General features: G+C 36.7%; 1 protein-coding gene and 1 long non-coding RNA gene across 14 annotated transcripts in view; one reads left to right on the top strand and one right to left on the bottom strand.

Annotated features, from left to right (window-relative positions):
* The window catches only part of St7 (suppression of tumorigenicity 7), a 269,462-nt gene that overhangs the window by 32,682 nt on the left and 215,332 nt on the right, over nt 1–21,448 (bottom strand). For all 13 annotated transcript variants that reach the window (XM_058572121.1, XM_046422419.2, XM_046422411.2 and 10 more), the window contains 2 exons: nt 7,312–7,384; nt 5,762–5,864 (listed from right to left, as the gene is read on the bottom strand). In XM_058572121.1, coding sequence (XP_058428104.1) covers nt 5,762–5,864; nt 7,312–7,384 — 176 coding nt within the window. The remainder of the gene's footprint in view (nt 1–5,761; nt 5,865–7,311; nt 7,385–21,448) is intronic.
* On the top strand, nt 11,503–15,277 carry LOC131423318 (uncharacterized). The gene is made up of 2 exons (XR_009224712.1): nt 11,503–12,609; nt 14,743–15,277. It is a non-coding gene; the product is annotated as an uncharacterized LOC131423318 (long non-coding RNA).

The raw sequence follows: 21,448 nt of genomic DNA, 5'->3' as shown, positions 1-21,448 counted from the left end.
GTTCTGGAAAAATTGGGTATCCACATGTCAAAGAATGAAATTGTACCTATATCTTATACAACAAAAACAACTCAAAATATGTTAAAGACTTGAATGTAAGAGCTGAAACTATGAAACTCCTAGAAGAAAATGGGGAAAGCTTCACAACATTGGTCCTAGCATACAATACAAAAAGAACATGCCACAACACAAAAATAAAGTGGGACTACATCAAACTGAAAAAAAATTCTATGTAATAAAGGAACCAACCAACAGGATGAAAAGACAGCCTATGGAATGGGAGGACATTTTTTCAAGCCATTTATCTGACAAGTAGTTAATATCTAAAATATATAAGGAACTCTTACAACTCAAGAACCAAAACCTTCAATAATCTAATTTTTAAAATAGGCAAAGGACTTACATAGCTATTTCACCAAAGAAGACATACAAGTGGCCAACTGGCATAGAAAAAGATATTCAACATCACTAAATATCAGAGAAATGCACATCAAACCACAATAAGAAATTTTATCACATAACTGTTAGATGACCACTATGAATAAAAGAACAATTGTTGGTGAATATGTGGGGAACTTAGAACCCTTGTACAGTGTTGGTGGGAATGCAAAACAGTGAAATTCTTTTTAAAAAGTGTATAGAGGTTCCTCAAAAAATGAAAAATGGAACTACCCTATCACCCAGTAATCCCACTATTGGGTATTCATCCAAAAGAAGCAAGAATAGGATCTCAAAGCAATATTTTCATTGCCATGTTTACTACAACATCCAAGAGGTGGAAACAACCTAAATGTTCATGGACAGATGAATGGATACAGAAAATGTAATGGAAGTGCTGGGGTTGTGGCCCAGTGGTAGAGTGCTTATCTAGCATGTGTGAGGCACTGGGTTTGATCCTTAGCACCACATAAAAATAAATAAAATAAGGGCATTCTGTCCATCTACAACTACCAATTTTTTCAAAAAGAAAAAGATGTAATGGAATATTATTCAGCCTTAAAAAGAGGGCATCCTGCTCTATACTACCAATGAAGACTTTGAAGACATTACACTAAGTGAAATAAGCCTGTCACTAATACTGTAATTCTACCTATATGAGATATCTATAGTAGTCAAACTCCCTGAAGCAAAGTTAGAATAGTGGTTGCCAGGAGGTGGGATGAGAAGGAAATAGGATGTTGTTCAATGGGAATGGAGTTTTAGTCATGTAGGATGAAGAACTTCAAGAGATCTACTGTACAACAACATGCATAAGCTAACAGTACTGTATGCTAAGAAATTTAAGGGGTAGAATTCACATTACATGTTATTTTTATTTAACGCACACACACCCATCCCCCACCCCACGAAGTATCCAGAAAACATTTATAGAGACCATCTTTAAAAGAGTCAAAGGCACATAGACAGAAAGACTTTGGCTTTAATGTTAAGTTGGAGGATGATCTTTTTAGGTCAAAATCTCTAGAAATCTTATGATTCTCCCCAAGAAACCATACATATGTCCCTAATACCTACATAGTCCAAAGACTATACATTAATTTTTTAAATATGAAAATGTAAGCATTAAAATGCATAAAAAGACTAAAATAAAATTATTTTAAATATGAGTAGATCCTAGGATCATGAGTGATTTTTTTTAACATAAAAAGAAGTTGCTTTATGACACCAATATCGAGGGAAAAAGAGTATCTAATACTGACTATAACAAATACTTAGCCTCCATTTTTTTTTTTGGAAACTTGACAAAAAGTAAAGGTTTATCTTTGCCACCCTGAAGGAATTAATATAACAAGCTCAAAAAAAAAATGCGCCTCCTCACAGGGAAGTGCTTGTGGTGTAGACATAGCACACCAATAACACGTAAGCACGAGTTAATCAGGTCTGTATGAAATAATGAGTCACTGACAGAAATGTCTCCCTGACTCTGACCCAAGGGGAATCTCAAAATTGGCAGGTGAGGAAACATATTTGTGGGTAAAAAAAAAAACCAACCCAAAATCCAATAAACTATAATACAAAGATGAAGATATTGAATTGAGAGTAGTTCCTCATACATCCAGCACCACATGAGTAAATTTTTCTTTCAAAAGTGGAGAATACTCACTTTAAATAAAAATCTTCAGTTTTGTTTCCATTAAATGGGGGAAGAAAACCCTCTAAATAGGTTAAATATTTCTTTTTCATGAACTGTTTACTCAGTTCTTAAAAATTAACAGCATCAAGATCCTAAAACACACAACTACCATTAAAAAAAAAGGTAAACAGCAAGTGCATAATCATGGCAGTACAGCAAGAGACCACAGAGGAGAGAGAATAATTCTGATGATAAGGAAGGACAGGCTTCTTGGTGGTGACTTTAATGGTGGGGGAATGAGCAAAAGTGGGATTTCCCAGAGAAAACAAAGAGGGAAGAAGGGGAGGTTGCTTCTGCAAAGAAACAGAGTGTAGAAGGAGCTAGGAAAAATGAAACACAAGTTGGGTCAGAATATGAAGGGTCCCAAAGGACCCTCTAAGGCATAAAATGCATAAAAAAGCATTAAAATACCTTTTTCTGTGGGCGCTGCGGACACAGATGCAATGTTTTGGCAGGGGAGTTAACAATTGGATTTGTAAGGCTGAGTCCATGTGCCTGCTTCCTCCTTACTAATCTGCTATAACCTAAAACTTCAGAAATCTTAGTGGTTAGCATCTGACTGACTACTTTAAAGGCTCTCCTTCAGAATGGAGATGGGTGGCTATTCGCAAATGTTATTGATTCACCAGTGGCGTAGTGAGGAGCGACACTTACTCCCTACTCCTCATGTCTGCAGATGAAGAGAGTTCCTAGGAGTCACCCTCCTGGGTAAATAATAATGAGCACTGATGGTGAAATATTTCCAATATACCTTTGCTTAATGGGATACCAGATTAAACCATGCTGGAGAGCAATGGCAGGCAGTTCTCAGCTTCTCTATTGGATATTTATCCCTCAGTCTAAGTAGACTGCAAAAAGAGCATGAAGATATTAAAAATAACTATGGAGGCCCAGGAGAATTCCCTGTGATAGATAAAAACAAGCCATGGACATGTTTACCATCTTGAAGAAACCTGGATTGTCCACAAGGAGTTGAATGCCTTGGAATACAACATGCCTATCATCATTTGAAGGGTCAGGTCTAGGCTCTGCCCACTGGTAGGATCTGAGATGAAATGAAAGGTGATATTTAAGAGCAGATAACCCTGCTGCATGACCATGAGCAGGTTCTTTAACCTTTCTAACTTGTCCTCATTTTGTAATATGAATAATAGCAATGATACACTTTACCATGTTGTTATGAAAAGTAAATGAGAGGGCCTATGAGGTTCAGTACAGAAATCAATAATTAAAATATCATTATGAGGAGAGAGCTACGTTTAGGATGGGAAGGTGACCAAGATGGTCTTTAAGGTCTTTTTTTACACAAAGTGTAAAGCCTTCACTGATGTCTCATTAGACTTAAGGTTATTCTCTGCCTACAAGTCATCCAATGAATAGCAGAACATGTGTAAAGATGCCTAGAGCATCCTGTATACCGTACCCATGCACCAGAGTTCATGGGTAATTCCAAACAGATGAGGCCAGTGAATCACAAGGACCTTTCCCTGTGGCATGTGAACAGATGAAGAGATTTTTTTCCCCTTCCTATGATTACCAACAAAGCAAAGGGTATAAAATCAGTTTACCTAGGTACTCTGACTTCTCTACTTCCTGATTAGAAAATGGAGTGACATCAGATATTTGAAATGTTCTCAAAGAAATGATGTACATCTGAGATGGTAGAGATGCCCTGATCTGGTCACTTTGCACTATATGCATGCATTGAAATGCTTCACTGTACCCCATTAATATGTATAATTACTATGTGTCAATTAAAATATATATTAGTAAAAAATATTTGAAATGTTTCCATTTGTAGGATAATTCTGTTTTGCAGAAATGCCAACTGACTGTGCCAAATTCTTCCAGGAACTATTTCTAAGGGCCTTTTTATAACATTTTAGAGGCTCAATTAACCACTTCAGACCATTATCATAGGATAAAATGACTAATCAAAATATCTAACCAACAAGAATTATACAGATTTTCTATCTTGCACTTGGGATTCTTAGGTTCTAGTTAACATTATTGGAAAAGTTAAAACCTGGTTTCTAAACTTGAGGGGCCTCCAACAAATCAAGTATCAACTGTTTTAATAATTAACAGAAACATGGTCCAGTGTTTTTCAAGAATTTCAAATACATTATCTCACTTGATATTTATCACAGAAGATAGGCAGGGCTTATATTTTTATCTTAATTTGAAAGATGAGGGGAAACTTTTGAGCAGAAGTGCTAAGTCCAAGGTTTCATGTCTGATTAATAACAGCCAGAATCTGAACTCTTTTTTGCCTTAGAATGCAGAACTCTTCTGCTCAATAACTACTTCTAAAAGAGCCTTATTTATGCACATAGACTGGCTCTGTCATTATAGAATGGTATTCAATAAATATTGATGGATGACCTAAGTTTATTGTAACTCAGGACAATATTTTTATGATTAGTTTTAAATTTTAGTCAAAATTCAATAAGTATTTTTAGCTTAAGTAAAATATATGAATACATATTTATAGCACACTATATATAATACTTAAGTCTGCAAATATTTTGTGGGTTACTATCTGCTGGCAATAGAGTGGATAAATGCATCCTTCTGCAAATATGGCACTGTGCATGGCTCTTCAATTTCCTATTATGTGAAAAGATGACCTTGAGTAAAACCTCAGGAATGATATTAGATCACTTATCTCTGTCACTCTAGACACCAACAAAATAAATTACAGTAGGTAACTCCATAAATCATCTCAATACGCACATTCACACACACGCACATTCACACACACACACACACACACACACACACCTTTTGCTTAAGTACTGCAACAACACAAGTAAATAGCTGTCCTTGGTCATTTTTCTCCAGAAAGTTTTCATCAGACAGTTTTCTAAGAAAGTTAGGCCTTATGATACCCGATATGAATTGTAAGAATAGTTTCTTAGAAGTTAGGATGTGCTTAATGTCAAGAGATTGAAATTGACCCTAATCTAGATACCTACCACAGAGCAGGTACTCAAACACAGGTTAATCAAAAATACACATCCATCTCCTGATTCCATTAAAATCTACTTCAGAAAAAAATATGGGTAATACTGGGATTTACAAATTGATGAATCCTATGGTTAACAGCTAAGACAAGTATTCCTAACTACATATACCTAATAGAATGATATCACAAATCAAAATACTACATACTTTCAGGTTTTCCCTATTATTTTTTGCCAATACTGATTAATAACTATTTACTTACAAAGATTTGTCACATTAGTAAGTATTTTTACCAGTTTTATCCACAACAAAATTTATTTCCCAAGTTTGGTCTATGTAAGGTTATAACTGGTGTGAAATTCCTATCAAATGCATCAAACTCTTGGGAGCTTCACTTTTTTCTAATTTCAGACCTGTCCTGCCTAAAAAGGTCTATTTATATACCTTATTAGGTGAGGTCCAAAAATCAGTCCCAAGGTCTCTTGAGTGTAGCTTTTGCTTTAGAAAGAGACTTAATGCCTATAGACTCTACAGGACCTCAACACTTATTGGTTGCAATTCATTTTTTTAAAGCTGGGCATATTGGAGACATGACATGGTGTTAAGTGAATGCTTTCTCTGCTATCATAACGAGCTCCTGTGGGGATTGCACAGACTCACTTTTGGCACGTGAGGATTAAATTCCACAGCTCTGTGAATGGCCTCTACTGCATTCATCTCTGCTGTGCTCAGCCCCCGCCGAGATGCAGCCTCGGGAGAGAATCTGAAAAGCAGAAAGACAAACACCATCCAGTTGGGACCACTGCTTGGGCATCAATCCAGAAAGGCATCTACACATCAAGGGCCCATAAAACCATAGCGAGCCAATGGCATTAGCTCTCCAAACTTCCACTACATGGAACCTCTGAGTGACCCCTCAGATGGAGGCCAGCAAAAACCCCAGCAGAAGCAGAAAGCGTGCTTGCATCTAATAGAGGCAGGAATTGAATTCAGCTGTCAAGTCTCTCTGTCTAAATAGCTAATCTAAATTTTCTATGAAGTACCTGCTTAGGTGAGGGGTGGGGGAAGGACTGACAAGGGCAGATAGTGTAGGAAAAAGAGAAAACCAGGTTACAGAAGAGCGCACTTGGTTAAAAACAGAACTGGGGAGAATTTTAAAGGAGGCTCCCAACCCAATGTCAGTGCTGCGATGGAGGGTTAAGTCTTTGCAGCTTCAGCCGCAGGCGAGCCTGCTTGGGCCGTCCCGGCAGAGGGGGTGCATGCCCAAACTGTGGGCGAGACACCTGCCCAGTGAATGAAAAAAACCAGACCATGCAATCTCTTTCTCACCTCACACCCAGGGCTAACTCCAGAGCTGTGCTTGGCAGGCAGACACCACAGGGGAAGCTGTGACAACCCTGGCCCTGCCCTCCCAAGCTGGAGTCGCTGTGTAGGGAGAAAAGATGTTGCAGTAGGTACTGGCGATCTACAGGATAAAAAAGAATGAAAGAAAATTACTTCGGTCTTAAAGTGCACACACACTTAACAGCAAACCTGTCTGACACAGCAGAGGCTGTTTCCTGTTCTCTGCTTTTCAATGCGACAAGAGGAATTGTATCAGGGAAGTGGAAGCATTTATGAACTCAAAAACAGTTAAGCCATCTCTACTCTTTCACCTGCCAGTCATCCCTGGATGTTTACAGAAATTCTACATGCCATAGTCACCTGCCTGAACAAAATGGGCAATGTCCCACTGAGATGGCATCTCAAAGGAAACAGACTCTGAGTGGGGAGCTGATGTGGAACTGATAAGGCAAAGACTGTGAGATGACATCCCCTAGGCCACACTGCATTATCCAGTCGTGGACTGCAGAAAGAAGAGGACTATCCAAAAAAAGAAAAAAAAAAACCAACAACAACAAAAGGACAGCATTTTTGTGTAAGTTCCAAGCAGGCCTTTTGGTATCTACTGTCTGACAAAAAGAAAAAAGTCACCTCAGAAGCACAGGCTTTCAATAATAAATCCTTCTTTAGGCAACCCACACCCTTACAATACCTTCGATACACATTTCCTCCTTCTAGTAGTGAAAGAAAAGATCAGCAGGATTTGGGAAATGCATGCTCATAAGCAGGAGTCTCATAGACTAGGAAACTTCCAGAGAAAGCCCTCAGAGGCAACACAGCTGAAGTCAGGGAGGCCATTGGTACCGCACCAGTCATTGCTCACTTACTTGTCAGAGACAGCTCTTGCTTTGAGCAAGGCAGCTGTGTAGCATATTGTTGCCGACTTTGGTAAGCTTATATCTGTTAGAGAAAAAAAAAGCAGGAGCTCTTGTAAGTTTGCCGTAAAAACAACAAGGATTTTCAATACATGAGCATTTTAATCATGCCAATGCAATGAAGTATATATTAAGAATATTTTAATGCACACCTTACATAAGAACTTCAGTTCTTCTTTACTATAACAAAGTGGTACATGAAACTAAGGTAATTCTTATTTTTGTGAACAATTCATATTTCAAATCTGACTCTTTAGTAATCATCTTCTACTTTTAAATATGCATTTTCTTTCATATGCTGAGTTTAAACAGAGAATATAAATACATAAATTTAATTATTACATGAATACCTGTGATATGAAAGGTAAATAGAAACCTTTTGTCAGTTATAAAAATTAATTTAACATGCATATGAAATACTAATATGAAGAAAAAAAATATCTAAATTCTTAAAAACCTGCACAGCAAAATAAATTATCCTTCAGTGGTCAGATTTGAGCCAAATTTCCTTTGTATTAAATTTCAAGACATTCATATTCAGTTTTTAATAGTGCTTATTGAAAACATAAAAGTCAAACTCAAGGAAATATGCCTATATATATATATATATATATATATATATATATATATATATTTGCATTATATATTATATATATATATTTGCATTATATATTATATATATATTTGCATTATATATTATATATATATTTGCATTATATATAATATTTTTTGTGTATATATATACATTATATATATATATATATATATATATATATATATATAGAGAGAGAGAGAGAGAGAGAGAGAGAGAGAGTATATATACATGGAATCTTTAGGGAAGGATAAAAGTTTTGCTCATTCATATCCCTGATAAACCTCCTTTCATGTGAAGTTGAATTTCCAACCAGAATAATAGTTCCTTTAAGTTTTTTAGAAAATCTCAGATAGAGTGGCGGGGGCAGGTAAGAGATTCAGATAACAAGTTGAAAAATAAAGTATAGGGTACAACTAAAAGTCTGACATAACTATCCTATGTACATATATGAGTACACCACAGCGAATCTCCACATCAGGTACAACCACAAGACTGGGATCCTAATTAGAACAAGCTATACTCCATATTTGTATAAATATATCAAAATATACTCTATTGTTGTGAGTAACTAAAAGGAACAAATAAAAAGAGTAGATCAACTCAAAGAGGGCAGTCCCTTTGGGGGATATATTTGTTCTTAAATAATAATCTGGGTTTTTTTCTTAAAATAGGATGAATTAGTATTTCTTTAGCACTTATAACCTAATTTATGCTCTGATATAGGAAGACGTTCTTAACTAAAAATAGGTAAAAAAAAATGTTATTTCCAGTTGCTGCAAAATTTACTGTCGGTTAGAGGAGCTCTTAACACCTGGAATGCCCTGTAAGTTTCTTCATAGAGCTGTTTTCAACTTAGAAAGGTTTATACTGCAGTAGGACTGAAAAGGAAAGGCCAAGAATTAGCTGATAGCAGCCTAAGGAAGGAACAACAAGTATTTACCATGAGGTCCAGCCTGAGAAATTTCTCTTTGTGGGAAATATTAATGACAATGATAAAACACAATTATAGAAAATATTAAAGACAAGCATTGAGAGCAGATCCTGTGGCTGACTTAAATTCACTTGAATATTCTCTTCCATGATAATCAGGTAAATTATGTTTTCTTGCATTAGTGTGAGCCTGGTGATCAGCAAGAGGCTATGGGAGCTGCCCCTATAGCCTGTCTATTGTGTAATGTCAGAAACTGCATGTGGGCAAGCTCATTGGTGATAAGAATAGCCTGCGGACATAATGATCTTTATTCTTATGATTTACAGAACTGAAAAGCTTCTTGTGACTCAACAGTAAGAATCCAATGTGTGTCATTTGACTGCAAACCTCTACATGTGAGAAGGTCCTCACCATCTTCTACATAAAGCACCCCTACATTAGCCTTGTGGAAGGATGGTTCTTTAAGACAAGATGGTCCTTCATCTTCTGATCAGCTCACTTAACATTATCAAGTTCCTTCTTTGCCACCGCTTTGTCTCCCTCCCCTAATGGGTTTCTGTAGTGCCATAAACAGACTAAGCCTTTGCAAGGTCATAGTACCAGCATAGAACTAAAGGAGAAAGAGGAGTTTGTAGTCTGAATCTCATAAGTTGTATTCAAGCAAAATTTCCCCAACACACACATACTACAGAGTGGTGTGAATGGTGCGCTTATGACCAAGAAAAGAATGTCAGGCTCAGAGGTTTGACTTGCTTTTCTAACATTTAAACACTTAGCAGCTTTCCAGTGTGGACAATCAATACCGGAAACATCTTATTTTCTAGGGTCTCTTAGTGATTGCTATTGAAAGCTAATTTTAAAAAACTGTATTTTTTATACATTTTATATATAAATAGTCTAAGTCCTGTTGCCGCCCTTCCTGGTATGATCCAGGGGTCAAGCTGGTACCTTTCTGTGTAGAGAGGACCACAGAAAACCCGAGGAAGGAGCTGAGGCTGCAACAATGATTATAATCCATTGAAAGTGGAAGAGCAAGACAGAGCCTCACCCAGTAAACTAAAGAAAACCTCTAGTTAATGAACAACTTCTCAATGAGGATAAAATTATGATTACCTAATCAACAGATAGACATTTTTAACCAGATGGAAATTCAGAAAAAAATATAACTGAGGTGTTCCAGCAAGGACTAGAGATGCCTAATCAAAGGAATCTTTAATCCAGAAATATACTCCACACTCTCATACAATGTAAATGTTCCTGTTCCATTTTTCTAGATGTAAATGTTCTATTGAACATTTGTACACATAAGGATAAGTAAAATATGATTATAAAAAATGAATTAATATTCATTTTTAGAAGAATTTATATGCAAAGTAGTAAAAAGACTGAAATAATATATACCAAATATCAATAATGAATTTTTTTTCTGAAAAATAGTATTCTAGGCAATTTTTTTCTACTGCTTTTTCTCTATTTCCAAAGCTTCCTGTGATTTACATATAATAACTGAATTTTTAAAGAATAAAAATATGATGATGCTAGAAAGAAGAATTTTGTTCTATAAAATGACTGGAGCAAGCTCATGGGCAAATACACTGGTGAGCCAGACACAGTACAGACAATGGTATGAAGCACAGTCAGCCTGTAGATCTGTCAAGTACACCTAAACACCCCTGTGAAAGTCAGTGTGCGCCTTTGGCAGTGTGCGCCTTTGGCAGTGTGCCTGCCCCAGGACATCACCTTATTTACATATTTTAATTTAATTTCTGCCTAACATCCAAATCAGAGCCAGAAACTGATATGTGGCTTACTTTTAAGAAGAACCACATATACTACCTTCTAGGAGAATTAATTAAGATAGGCTGCTTGCCTTCTGAGCCCTACATCTTTTATTCCTACCCCACCTTCAGAAGGCTGAGACTTGATTATTGGTGCCTACTATAATTTTTTAAATTTTAATAATAATTTTTAAATTTATTATGTTCCATGCTCACAAGAATTTGTGAAGAAGTACCAAGAGACCTCTGAAGGCTTCACTCAAGTTCAGCTTCCCCCAGTAGTGAGATCTTATATAATTATAGTATAACATCAAAAAAAAAAAAATAAAAGAAACTATGATATTGGTATAGTACTTGAAGTAAACTACAGGTATTGATCATTTTTCACCATTTTCATATGTGTTCAAGGTGTATCTACATGCAATTCAATTTCATCCCATATTTAGATTCCTAGAACCACCACCACCAAGGTACAGAACGGTTGCATCACAAAGATACTTCCCTGTGCTTCCCCTTTATATCTGACCCTCCTTGAAGTTCCTCCTGCATCCACTGATGACTCTAATCTGTTCTCTATATTTCTTTTTTTTTAATTGGTTTTTGACGTGCTGGGTTGAACCCATAACCTCGTGCATGCCAGCTAGGCAAATGCTCTAGCGCTGAAACATCCCCAACCCTGTCCTCTACAGTTTTATCTGCCTACCATGATTTCATGGCTTTTACCACTACCAAAACGAGTAAATGGTACAAAGAAGAAGGTAGCTTTCAGAAGTGATGAAAATGTTAGTATCAGAAGTTTTCAACAGAGAATAAAAATCACCTGCTTCCCAATACTGCCTGTAATGCGCTCAGACATTTTATTTTGAGGAAGACTCAATGATCATTGTAAGTAGTTAGCTTTGTATAAAAAAGCTCTTAACTCTGCAGTGTATTGTTGCCTTTTGCAAATGGCATTAAGCTGTGATTATTACCCACAAGTCTTAAGAATTATAATTCAGGCTAAGTGTACGCTCAGTGGTAGAGCACGTGCTTAGAATACTCAAGGCCCTGGTTCGATCCCCACAAAACAACACATTCACACACAAAGCTCAAGGAGGAAACAAAAGGAAAGGATATAAAGAAATATCACTTAATTCCATTATTCATTGCAGAAACAAGGAATGCTAAATAAATGTTTCTCACTTAAGCAAAGCTGATCTGCTAGCATTAGTTCAATTTCCCTTTTACTTCTTTGCCTGCTTGTGTTCATACAAGTCCTTTCATGAAGGGGAGAGAAATTTCCCCAAGTGTGTTAGGAATGCAAAATCAAATTGTCATAAAAATCTTTCATTAAAAGCTACAATCCTGAACTTCACATAAATTAAATCAGAGAGTATGCATCTGTCAAGGTTTGGATATGAGGTGTCCCCCCAAATTCCTTGTGGTAATGCAAAAATGTTGGGAGGTGAAGTGATTTGATTGTGACAGCAGTAGCCTAATCAGTCCATCTTGGACTGACTTGTCCTCTTCCCTGTGGCTCGTCCCCCGCTTCCCCCTCTCTGCTTCCTAGTTACCATAAATGGAGAAGCGTTCCTCTACTAAGTCCTTCTGCCATGAAATTCTGCCTCACCTTGAGTTCAGAGAAATTAACTTGACTAATCATGGACTAAACCTCTCGAACCATGAGCCAACATAAACTTTTCCTTCTTTAAATTGTTCCTGTCAGGTATTTTTGTTACAGAGACAAAAAACTGACAATACTCTTTTATATATGGCTTCTTTTACTCAGGTTGATATTTTGAGATTCAGCCATATATTCACATGTATCAGTACAGCATTCTTTTTCCTTGCTAAATATTACTTCATTGTGTGGATATACTCATGTTTATCTATTCTCTTGGTAATGAATATTTGTATTATCTTCCAGGTTTAAGTTAGATGAATAAGGCTGCTGTGACCATTCTTGTGTAAGTTAAACAACAACAACAACATTTCACTTCTCTTGGATATATAACTGGAAATGGAATTACTCGATCAAAAGGGAGATATTTGTTAAACTTCACTGGAAACTGCTCAACAGTATTCTAAAGTAGTTGCATGAAGTTTGGAAAACTAATATTTGATGATAGAGATCAGGAAAGTTGTTACTTCTGGGCTGTAGAGCAGTTATTGGCTGGAAGAGGGTATGAGGCAACCTTCTGAGATAGTGGAAAGTTCCATGTTTCATTCTGGGTGGTGGTCAGATGGGTGTATACATAAGTACAAAGTCATTTCTCTCTATACTTAAGACTTGTGCATTTTACAATATGTAATTTCTACCTCAATAATTTAAAAATAAACCCTACAACCCCGTATTCACCTGAAGCTGTCTTACCAGTTGACTCTCTGGAACAGTTTTCTGTTTATCATTCTGCCCCACTCCATTCTCTCTATGAATACTTATCCAGAATCACCAATTTGACCTTCTATTACAAAACATAATCCAATTATGTCTCAAGTCAGCCTTTCAAACATTAAGTGATTAAAATATCTCCTCTGTACCACTTTTTTTCCCTAGGAAACCTCCAGCTCCTCAATTAACATATTTTTAAGAATTTCTCAACCTATTGTTGTTATTGGACAATGGGTGATTTTTAAAAATGAGAATTATAAATGTAAATAATATTTTAAGTCTCCTAAATCTGAATGGCACAGAGCTTAGAGGAAATGTGCAGTCTGAGGAGCTGTGGTAACTACACCTCCCTGAACACCAGCTAGGATAACCCCGATTTTGAGCAGCTGGGACCCCTCATTTGTTCCTATGATTCTGTGGCCATCAAAACCCTTCAGATTCAATCCAAGTTGATATCAGCCAAAATTTATTCTTTCTTCTTTCACGTAAACCATGAAAGTTTTCTGAAATTTTGAAAACCTATAGGCAAGATTTCACATTTGACTCCATTAAATTTTAAATTTTAAAATTATACCTTTATCATTAAATTCTGAGGGTTTCAGCACACCACTATAGCATATTTGTCATCTTTTTGATTGAGGCTACCACCAGCACCTCTGTACCATCTGTACATTTCACAAGCACGCTTCCTCCCATATGATCAGTACCATCATCAAAATTGCTGCTAGTGGGCTGGGGTTGTGGCTCAGTGGTAGAATGCTCGCCTAGCACATGTGAGGCACTGGGTTCGATCCTTGGCACCACATGAAAATAAAAAATAAAGGTCACTATGTCCACCTACAACTAAAAACAAATATTAAAAAAAAGTGCTGCTAGCATTCATCAAGGGTTCACTAAGGGGAAGTTACTGGTGTTTATCTCTTATACACATTATCCTATTCAATCCTCAGAGTAACCCTGTGAGATAGGGTTCCATAGTAGGGGATAAGGAAGCATAGTATGGTTAAGAAATACGTAAATATCACACAGCTAGCATATGTGTGTGGTGTGTGTGTGTGTGTGTGTGTGTGTGTGTATAACTTGTCCACAGCACTTTAACTGTGCTGTACTGTCTCCAAGTTCTGATTAAACAATAACAACAATGGTAATACCAAGAAAGAACCTGGGAAAAGGATTCTAGTGATCACCATCAATCTGCAACTATCTGCAATGATAAATGTACAACTATTTATTAATTAGGTATTATGACCATATTGTTCCATGTTACCTCAAAGAATAGCATCAAAAATATTATCAAATGGTTTGTTTAAATAAAGATATAAACTCTTCTATGACATTCTTCCAATTTAGATTTTTAAAATAGCTATTTAAACTAATAAGATACACTTTTAAGTACTACTGTGTAGACTCTAAATATTTTCACATCCCTTATCTCATCTGTGTTTATTTGCTAGAGCTTCTTTTGTATATTCATGTTGAATCTTTAATCACTTCCTTTTTTCTTAAGAATCCATAAACTATAGAAACATATTTTCTAGAATTTTGCTGGGATTTACTTATTTGCTGAAAATCTAAGAAATGAACCAAAGTATTGAAGGAAATGGAAAATAGAATGAATAGGTATAATACAATATTTTATGCTCCAAAGAATTAGACATTAGCCCAGGACAGCCATTGTCATTCCCTTCAATGTCTTTTTCTTTTTCAGATGAAGAAATACAAGCCTAGAGGAGCTAAGGGATATTCTTAAGAGCTACCAGCTAAACCCCTGTTCCTGGAGATCATGTCCTGCCCGTGTTGCCCCTGTCTAGGACTGCTAGTAATGACACTGGCTTTTACTTTCCCTGACATCTTTCTCATGCTTTCTTCTAGTTCTACTTGGCATGTGGGGGAACAGCTCTCAAGCTGTTCAAGCCTCAAGACTTACTTCCTCTGGACTTTCCTAAACACCTGCGTATAGGTTTTTGCCTCACTTGTATATACTGACTTAGCTACTTGTCATTCTGATGTTTTCACATACTTTAATCATTTGTACTTCTTTTGCATCTTTTCCACTGGGAGTAACCATAATTTCATCATTTAGAGTCTCCCATCTCTCCTGAACCATTTCCCAGTTAGAAAACAAACCTTTATATAGCCTATGTCAAATCATGTCAGCACATAGTAGGTTATATTTATTGAATCTCTATCTATAGGTTCATATTTATGTTTACTTTGAATTAATTAAAAAGAACATGGCTTTAGCTTTTTATTGTTATTGGGTTTTGTTTGGGTTTAGATTCAAGGAACATATCTATGATTATTTTCCTTTTGTTTATGATTTCTATTAATCTCCACTAATAGTTCTTCTTTTTGTAGAAATTATATCCAAGGTGTTACTCAATGGGCTTTGTCCACTTTATCAGGACCTGAAGTGTCAGCAAGGCCAAAGTTGATAGATGCTTTGTTTTAGCAAATGAAACTTGTAGATCTACCTTGACAGGCATTGATATCATGGACTTCACTGTTCAACTTCAACCTTTAATGTAAAGGATAGGTAAATACTCCACCTGTTCCCCACCTTTCACATTTTTCCTCCTCATGACATTGTTACAACCCAGCAGAAGTATGTAGGTGTTGATGGATTACGTGGGCACTGGAAACCTCTTACTCATGTCTTAGTTACTCCCCTGAAAGATTATCTGAGGTTTGTGCTGTGTCTACATCAGCCTCAATTTGCCGGAGGGAAGAGATCACCAGAGAGCAAATGAAAATAAGTGGTTATAGTTTAAAACAGAAAGGTTTCCTCACCCAGGAGACAAAAAAAGTCTCAGCATTGGAATTCCTGTTTTTTGTTTAAAGAAGAAAAACCAAATTCTACTAACAATTTTATACTAGTGTTGGAAACCTTGCAAATCCTTCCCTCGATAAAACAGTGCTTCAAAACAGTGTCTGAAATCACCTCTGGGCCCTCTTCAATGTGCTCCAGTCTTTCAGGTCTGAGAGCTTTCACATTGTGTTGGACTCTCAACAACTTTGAGCCACACAAGGACAAATGTGAAGCCACAGTGCCACTCTAAATGTGCAGTCAGATTAAAGCCTTCCTTTGCTGAACGTGCTACCAGGTCTCTCAAAGGCCTTTAGAATTAAACTGGAGTTAGACTCAAAGTCCTTTGAGGTCTGGCCCCTAGTTAACTCACCTAAGGCATCTTCGTCCTACAGTATACCCATTCTCCATCTCTCTGCTCTGTGGGATTCAAGGAGTACCCCACGTAAGATACATCAATTGTTGTTATGGTGTAGACATGAAATGCCTCCCAAAAGTTCATATGTAAGACAATGCAAGACTGTTCAGAGGTGAAATGATTGGGTTACGAGAGTTTTAACTGCTAACGTGGATTAAATGGATGGTAATTGCAGGCAGGTAGGGTCTGGCTGGAGGAAGTAGGCCATTGGGGTGGTACCTTTGTGGTTTATATTTTGTCCCTAATGAGCAGAGCTCCTCCTTCTCTCTCTGCTTCCTGGCTGTCATGAACTGGCAGCTTTCTGCCATTACACCCTTCTACCATGATGTTCTGCCATACCTTGGGCCCAGAGCTACAGTCAGCCAACCATGGACTGAACCTCTGAAACTCTGAACCAAAATAAACTTTTCCTCTTTTAAGTTGTTCTTCTTAGGTGTTTGAGTCACAGTGACAAACAAACAAACAAACAAACAAAAACTGACTAAAAAAAAATTGTGCCCCTGAAATTCTAATGTGCTCTTTTGGCCTATGCATCTTCACTGTCTGGTTCAGTTCAGATAGCATCTCCTTTGGGAAGGTTTCTCTCACTTCCCCTTGCTGGGTGAGGCATCCCTTTATTCTTGGCTTAAAGTCTATCAAATTCCTTATACCTAGGGCAATTGTTCGTTCCCTTATTGGCTACTCCTACTTTCACGGTATACTTTAGGAGTAAATCTGTGTTTCTTTATCACTTTCAACCCACAACACAAAACAATGTTTAAACTATAATTAGTCGTCAGTGTTTGCTGAATGAAATCCTGAATAATGTACTAAAATCTCAAATCCCTTCATAGCGGCATCCTTCTATTTGGAAACAATTTAGCTCCTGGAAACCAAATTGGTCAGTGTTGTTGGGGGTTTTAAGAGAGAGTCAGAAATGCATTATTTCTCAACATGTGTTAACCACATTTGTCTTTGTGGAGTCCCAGCACAATGCACTGTGTTGGTGCACTAATCTAGATGTTGGTTTGAAACAGCAGTGGAATACTTCCTTCCTGCAGTAGGAAGAAAAAAAATGTAAAAGCCGAAACAAGGTTGAAGAAAAGTAGAAGAATCTTTGGCTAGAACAAGGAAGGCCAGCCACACCTCTCCTTGCTCCTTAAGGACCCTTTATTGGAAGGATTCTGCTGCAAGTAAAGGTCATCATAGGGAGAATTCCTCTGTAGTTTTCAAAACTCATAAATGGCTCATGATAGCAAAAATCCAATGCAATAATCTTGGGGAAAAAAACTTGTGGGGTAAAAGTTTAGACAGGATAAAACAATTTTTAGTGATTTTTTTCAGCTAAAAATTTCTTCAGTTCATCCAAACTGTAGCTTAAAATGAATTATTACTGTTCCTATGCATGAGATAAGTCAATTGAGGGTCAATTTTCATATCTATGTTTCTAAAATTTTTTCAGTGGTAGTTTCCAATAGATAAATAAATTTCAAAGTTCTTCACAAATGAAGACACTATGCAATAGCAGCATGGACATCTACTGATTCAGTCATTGACCACAGATGCTCCAAATGACTACCCTATTACACAGAGGTCTGAGATTAAAGGACATAGGGCTTACTCTCAAAGAATTCTTTCTTTGAACTGGTTATAGCAAGTTCCTAACAGATACACTGCTTCATCTTCATCAAACACATCACTTGTGTTTGTGTGTGTGTGTGTGTGTGTGTGTGTGTGTGTGTCTAACATCTTTATCCATTAGCATGAAAACATGGTGACACATACTAGGTCATATCTATATCTGCATCCAGAAGCACCTTATAGTATCTTTAACATAAGGATTTGATAGATCTTTTATGGAATAATATGAAAAAAATCCTAGTTACTCTATGTAACCTTTTAGGATTGTAAAGTACCAAGTGCTGGTAGAATACCCCAAATTGAAAATCCAAAATCCAAAATGCTCCATTATCCAAAATGTTTTAAGCACCAAAGAAGTTTTGAATTATGGAGCATTTTGATGTCAGATGATCAACTACACAAACATTCCAAAATAAAAAACCAGAAAAACAAAAAACAACCTGAAAAATCTGAAATAGTTGTGGTTCCAAGCATTTTGCATAAGGGATACTCAACATGTATCCCTTTTCTTGGCCAAGCAACAAATTGACCAGACATACTTGAAGTTCATGTTAGTCCAACACATGTGTCCTTCACAGATGCTTCTGGAACCATGAAAGAGACAAACAAAAATGGGGGCGGGGAATGAAGACAAAAGCGGCCCACCTCTTCTTCGTAACCTGTTTGTGGATTGTGATGTGCTGTTACTATTCCATTTTTTAATGTGGATGTGCTACATAAATTTCTCTCTTTACTCCTATTTATGATATTATGCAAAGAAGACAACAGAACTACAGAATCCCTTTGCCCCATGATCAAAAAATCAATTCAAGGCCCTCTTTCAACCAGAGGGGAAAATTCACTGAAAAAATAAAAAGGATTGACACACAAGAACCCAGAAAAAAAAATTGCCACCTGGGATTTTGATGATTCAATTCGGAAATTCTACATGACCTTAATAATTTTGGTCAGGAGGAAGGGCAGGCTACACACGTTCACCTACACCCAGAAAATTTCATTGTATGCTACAAAGCCAAACACCAGATGTTATTGCAACTTTTGGACTGGATTGCCCATGGAGGTCTGTCAGAGGGCCCGCTTCTGTGGCTGGTGCCTTGAAGCCAAACACGGCAGTTTCTGTGGTGCTAATGGCTGGCTGGGGAGGAATGCTACCTTGGTAAATTAGGATAACTGGGCAATAAGGATTACTAAAGCCAACATAAATATACAGGGTTTGTGAATGTATCAACTATGTGAATTACAGATGTATGCATTCATGGAATGTCTTCTCCATCATGAGAGAAGTTTCCCATGCACACAGACCTCATTGAAATGACATTTGTCATCAGAACTCTTATAGTCCTTCACCTGACAGCCTATCATTTGCTTTAAAGTGACCTTTAAGGCTAGTCCTCTTGGCAGATCTACCTCTTGGTGTCCCAAAGAGCAGAGTATTTAGCCCAAAGCTTTGAAGAGCTATCATTTCTCAGCAACTCATGATTATTTTCTTCTTAGAAGTAGCAATGTGGTTAATTTGCTCATCTTTTACCTAAGGATTATCTTCAAGCACATTCTTGATCTTTTAAATAACAGAAAGCCCAGAGAAGGGAGCTAGTCTAGGTTTAGAGCTGCTAAAAGGGATTGGCAGCACTCCAAACCTTTTTTTTTTTTTTTTTTTTTTTTTTTTGCAAATGTAGTCTAATTTTATAGTGAATGTTTCCAAAGTTGCTTGTGCCTGTGGCATCAAAATTCACATCTTACACTTGACCAAAAGACACTGTTTTGGAGGTGTGGGCAGCCTGACATGTAGAGTGCTGATTAATACAGATCTCATTCCCTGGTCTTCCTGACATCTCAGATCCCTCTATCCTTGCTTACTCCTCAAACATAAATGGAAAACAGACTAACAAAAAGACAGGGTATCCAGTGACCATTTCAGTGATGATAGTTAAATAACTTTTGCTGATTATAAGGCCTCAGGCCATGAAAAAGGTTTATGAAATTTTTACTTATAACTACATGCTTACTCTGCAAAACAATATCAGCAAAAAGCTTATTCTCTGAATAGTCTGAAAATAGGTTCCCTAATGGCTTTCTTTACAACTTCTGTTTTCAATATACTGTGATGAAAATATTTCCTCCAGTGTTAGAAACACACCCCATTCTAAAAAGTATACCCTTTGCATATGACCAGATGGCAGATAATAATGATAATTTAGGATGAACTTGATGGCATCAATAAAAATGGTATTGATATAGTTGTTGCATTTATATATATTCATGATAATAAAAAAAGACCAGCTGTTCCTTACAAAGAAGTTTTTGCCCCCAAATTTAGGACAATCACGAAATGATTTAATGGCATAAATATCCAAAAGAGCTTGGATCTCTATTTCCATTGGTGCAAATTACTCAAAGGCTGAAGTTGTTCTGAATGCAAAGAAATGATCTGTCTTTTGACCAGGAATAAAAATCCCTGGCATTTCTGTTTTCAGGTTTCCAAAAATTTAAGAATTAATGGAGATAAATTTAAGTATTTGAGTTCTTATGAAATATCAGTATGTATCTTATTAGACACTTGAAATGATTTTAAAAATAGGCCATGACACTGCCTTGTGGGGGAGAACAAAATTGGGCTCTTATTCTCACATTTCAACTGACATTTTGTGTATGGTTTTCTATTTTTTAATTAATTATTTATTTTAATTAGGTTTATATGACAGAAGAATGCATTTTGATTCATGTACACAATGGCAGCACAACTGTACATTTCTATGGCTGTACACAATGTGGTGTCTCACCATATGTGCACTCATACATGTACCTAGGGTAATGATGTCCATCTCATTCCACCATCTTTCCTGCTCCCATTTCCCCTCTCCATGCCTCCCTCCCTTTTGCCCCATCAAAATTCCTCCATTTTTCCCATGTTTCCCCTCAGTATGGATCAGCATCCACTAATCAGAACATTCAACCTTTGGTTTTGGGGGATTGGCTTACTTTGCTTAGCATGATATTTTCCACGTCCATCCATTTACCTGAAAATGCCATAATTTTATTATCTTTTAATGCTGAGTAATATTCCATTGTGTGTGTGTGTGTATATATATATATATGTACACTATAGTTTCTTTATCCATTCATCTAGTGAAGGGCAACTAGGTTGCTTCCACAGTTTATCTATTGTGAATTGAGCTGCTATAAACATTGATGTGACTGCATTACTATAGTATGCTGGAATAGCTGGTTCCATTCCAAGTTTTCTAAGGAATCTCCATACTGCTGTCCAGTATGTTGCACCAATTTGAAGTCCTACCAGCAATGTATGAGTGTGCCTTTTCCCCCACATCCTCACCAACATTTATTGTTGTCTGTATTTTTGATAACTGCCATTCTGACTGGTGTGAGATGAAATCTTAGAGTAGTTTTGATTTGCATTTCTCAAATTACTAGAGATGTTGAACATTTTTTCATATATTTGTTGATTGAATGTATATCTTCTTCTGTGACGTGTCTGTTCAGTTCCTTAGCCCATTTATTGATTGGGTTTTTTGTATTTTTGGTGTTAAGTTTTTTTTAATTCTTTATATA

Source organism: Marmota monax, unplaced genomic scaffold (assembly GCF_021218885.2).
Source record: "Marmota monax isolate L192 unplaced genomic scaffold, Marmota_monax_Labrador192_F-V1.1 WCK01_AAM20220418_F8-fsc00027, whole genome shotgun sequence".
NCBI lineage: Eukaryota > Metazoa > Chordata > Mammalia > Rodentia > Sciuridae > Marmota > Marmota monax.
The sequence above is the reverse complement of the archived record's forward strand: the minus strand, read 5'-3'. Positions and strand labels throughout refer to the sequence as shown.